This window comes from Eptatretus burgeri, chromosome 6, assembly GCF_056783735.1.
Source record: "Eptatretus burgeri isolate ZD-2024b chromosome 6, Ebu_testis_v1, whole genome shotgun sequence".
Taxonomy (NCBI): domain Eukaryota; kingdom Metazoa; phylum Chordata; class Myxini; order Myxiniformes; family Myxinidae; genus Eptatretus; species Eptatretus burgeri.
This window is the reverse complement of record NC_140966.1, coordinates 26,889,787-26,892,655: the sequence shown is the minus strand read 5'-3', so window position 1 is coordinate 26,892,655 and position 2,869 is coordinate 26,889,787. Positions and strand designations below refer to the sequence as shown.

Below are 2,869 nucleotides of genomic sequence, written 5' to 3'. Positions count from 1 at the left end.
CCGGGCAGCACTCGAGTACTTGGGCAGCTTTGACCACTATGCTGTATGATGGACCAGCCAACCTGTCGGACAGTCTCTATCGATCTTGTCATACATCGGAATCTGTTGGTACAGCCTTGCAGTTCAGACCTTTTGTGTGTATGAAGTCCGGCTGGGACGTCTCTGAGCGTGCAAGTGGGCGATTTTCTGCTCGTACCTAAGCCACGTACCACATGCTGTGTTGGAGCTTACCCTGATTTCTCACATGGGACTAGAGTCGGCTTCGTGTCGACCTCATTCAACTATCAATTAAGGAGACTATTTGAATATCAACATACCAGCATCTGTTTCCATAATGGCAGACCATCAGAAAACAGCCAGGTCATTACTACCATTCACTTACTTTTACCATGGGCATTTGTTCAATGAAACTTATGTATTTAATATGTACCATAAAATCGTTTTTATGATTATTTAAATTTGTGGCCAAATGTTAAAATATGGTGTGCTGTAGGTCATGGAGAGTGTGCAGGCAACAATGTGGAAGTCCCACAAGCAGGATCAGAGATGTTGGGGAAATGACCGAAGGCTTTTTCACAAATCAAGATATTATATCCCCTTGCAGTATCTGACCAATTAGTGTTGCAGTAATCCAACACAATGCATTTGCAGGGACTTGTTATACTTTCAGCAGAAACATTTTTGCTGGATTGTTGGTGCAAACAGAAGAGCAATGTTAGCCTACCAACAATGCCAACCTCGGTCTCTCCACCATTTACCCTCTCCTCTCAATCTCCCCCACCCACCTCTTCTTTGTCGGTGTTTATAAAATTGAGTTCCTCTCCTTGCCATTTGTCAGCATTGGCATCAGGTGTTATGTTCTGTATTAATTTCTGAACTGTTGATGGTAACTTTGACCTCAATGATGTTGGTTTTTATTTCTTCTGTGTTTGTCACCTCTGTCGTTATAGATTAGCCCAGGTGCTATCAATAAAGTGCAGGTGATATCCTAATAGTTCCAGCTTCTTTTCTGTTGTTTGCAAATAACTTTTATTTGATTCCTGACTACACCATATAAGCAGATGGATTTTATTAGGTGGGGGTAGGGGTTTACATGATCTAAGGCTCACAGTGGAGCTGCCAAACATACATCTTACACATATGTGCATGCAGACAAATACACGAGACACAACATAGGACTGTCAGATGAGACAAACACACCCACTGAGCTTGGAGGAAATGCAGTCACTTCCCAGGGCACTCTGGGTACCAGCGATGTCACAACAATGATGCTGCCTTTCTCACCGCACTCAGCAAGGTATTTCCAAAGCAGGAATTTCCTCCTCCCGATGGATGCCAATCTATGGGGGTTGTCCGTGCTCTTATCCTTTTAAATGCCGTGTCAAGCAAGGAAGCAGCACATACCATTTTTTTAAGTCTTTGGTATGACTTGGCCTGGGTTTGAACCACAAATCGACCACACTCAGAGCAGACACTCCAACCATTACACCACCAAGTCATCATTCTTATTGATATGCATGTTTACATTACCAGCAGTACATGACAACTTCAATTAAAAGTATTTGGAATAATAATAATACTTGAATGGACGAAGTTAAAATTCAATACAGGATAAGAAAATAGCTCCGCAAAGCGGGCGTAACCCCTCAGCCCATGCATTGTAAAAGGAAGCAGTGATATCACGATGATGCAGTCAGTTAGAGCACGTTGGACGTCATATCGAAAATCAATCAGACTTCAAGATGGCTACCGTGGCGGCGAGTGAAAATCGCAGCGCGCCCATTTTCGAAAGGAACCTTCCTCCACTCAACTCCAACACACACCCTGCCTCCATACGTGCACAAAACGTCACGGACCTAAATAACTGTCTGAGGACCTAAATGTTGTATGCATGTCGGACAATCGGACAAGCCAAGCCGTTCTCAAAATTGACGAAAACCAATTTCAAGACGACTGCCGTGGCGGCCACACTAAAAATCGCAGCGCGCCAATTTTCGAAAGTAACCTTCCTCTACTCAACCCCAACTTATTCTGAAAAAATGGATTTAATCGGACAAGGCGTTCTCCTCGAAATCGATGGAAACCAATTTCAAGATGGCTGCCATGGAGGCCACAATGAAAATCGCAGCGCGCCCATTTTCGAAAGGAACCTTCCTCTACTCAACCACAACACACCCTGCAAAAATGGATGTAATCGGACAAGGCGTTCTCAAAATCGACGGAAACGAATTTCAAGATGGCTGCCATGGAGGCCACATTGAAAATCGCAGCACGCCCATTTTCGAAAGGAACCTTCCTCTACTCAACCCCAACATACGCTGCAAAAATGGATTTAATCGGATAAGGCGTTCTCCTCGAAATTGACGGAAACCAAAAGTTGACAGACAGACGGATGCCCGGACAACCTGTGATGACAATACCCCTTTTTCAGCCCAATTCGGGCTGAGGGGTAAAAAGTGAAAATAAGGGTACTCCAGCGACCACCCAACAAGCCAGTAGGCGACATGGGTGGTCGCTACATAATTGCATACCAGTCATACAGTTTTTGTCGGATCGGGCTGAAATTTTTTGACAAAGAGGTTGATTATAGTGCGCATGAAAGCCTGGAAGCCTATTTTTGATTTTCGAAAAAATTTATTTTTCAGGATTTTTAAAAAATTTCAAAGTCCCGTTGCTAGCCAACGGTGGTGTCCATAGCAATGGTGCGCAAAAACATATAACTAGATCCTGGTATGAACCTACCTGTCAAATTTCATCGAAATTGGTTGACTCCTCTGGCCTCCAGAGCTGTCCATTACATACAAACACGCAAACATACATACAGACAGACGCAAAAAGTGAAAATAAAGGTACTCCAGCGACCACGCAA

General features: G+C 43.8%; 1 protein-coding gene across 7 annotated transcripts in view; it reads left to right on the top strand.

Annotated features, from left to right (window-relative positions):
- The window catches only part of LOC147024432 (receptor-type tyrosine-protein phosphatase delta-like), an 881,646-nt gene extending 880,652 nt beyond the window's left edge, over positions 1-994 (top strand). For all 7 annotated transcript variants that reach the window (XM_085884376.1, XM_085884379.1, XM_085884375.1 and 4 more), the window contains one exon: positions 1-994. This exon is cut by the window's left edge and continues 20 nt beyond it. In XM_085884376.1, coding sequence (XP_085740502.1) covers positions 1-49 — 49 coding nt within the window. In that variant the 3' untranslated portion in view covers positions 50-994.
- The last annotated feature ends 1,875 nt before the right edge of the window (positions 995-2,869 follow it).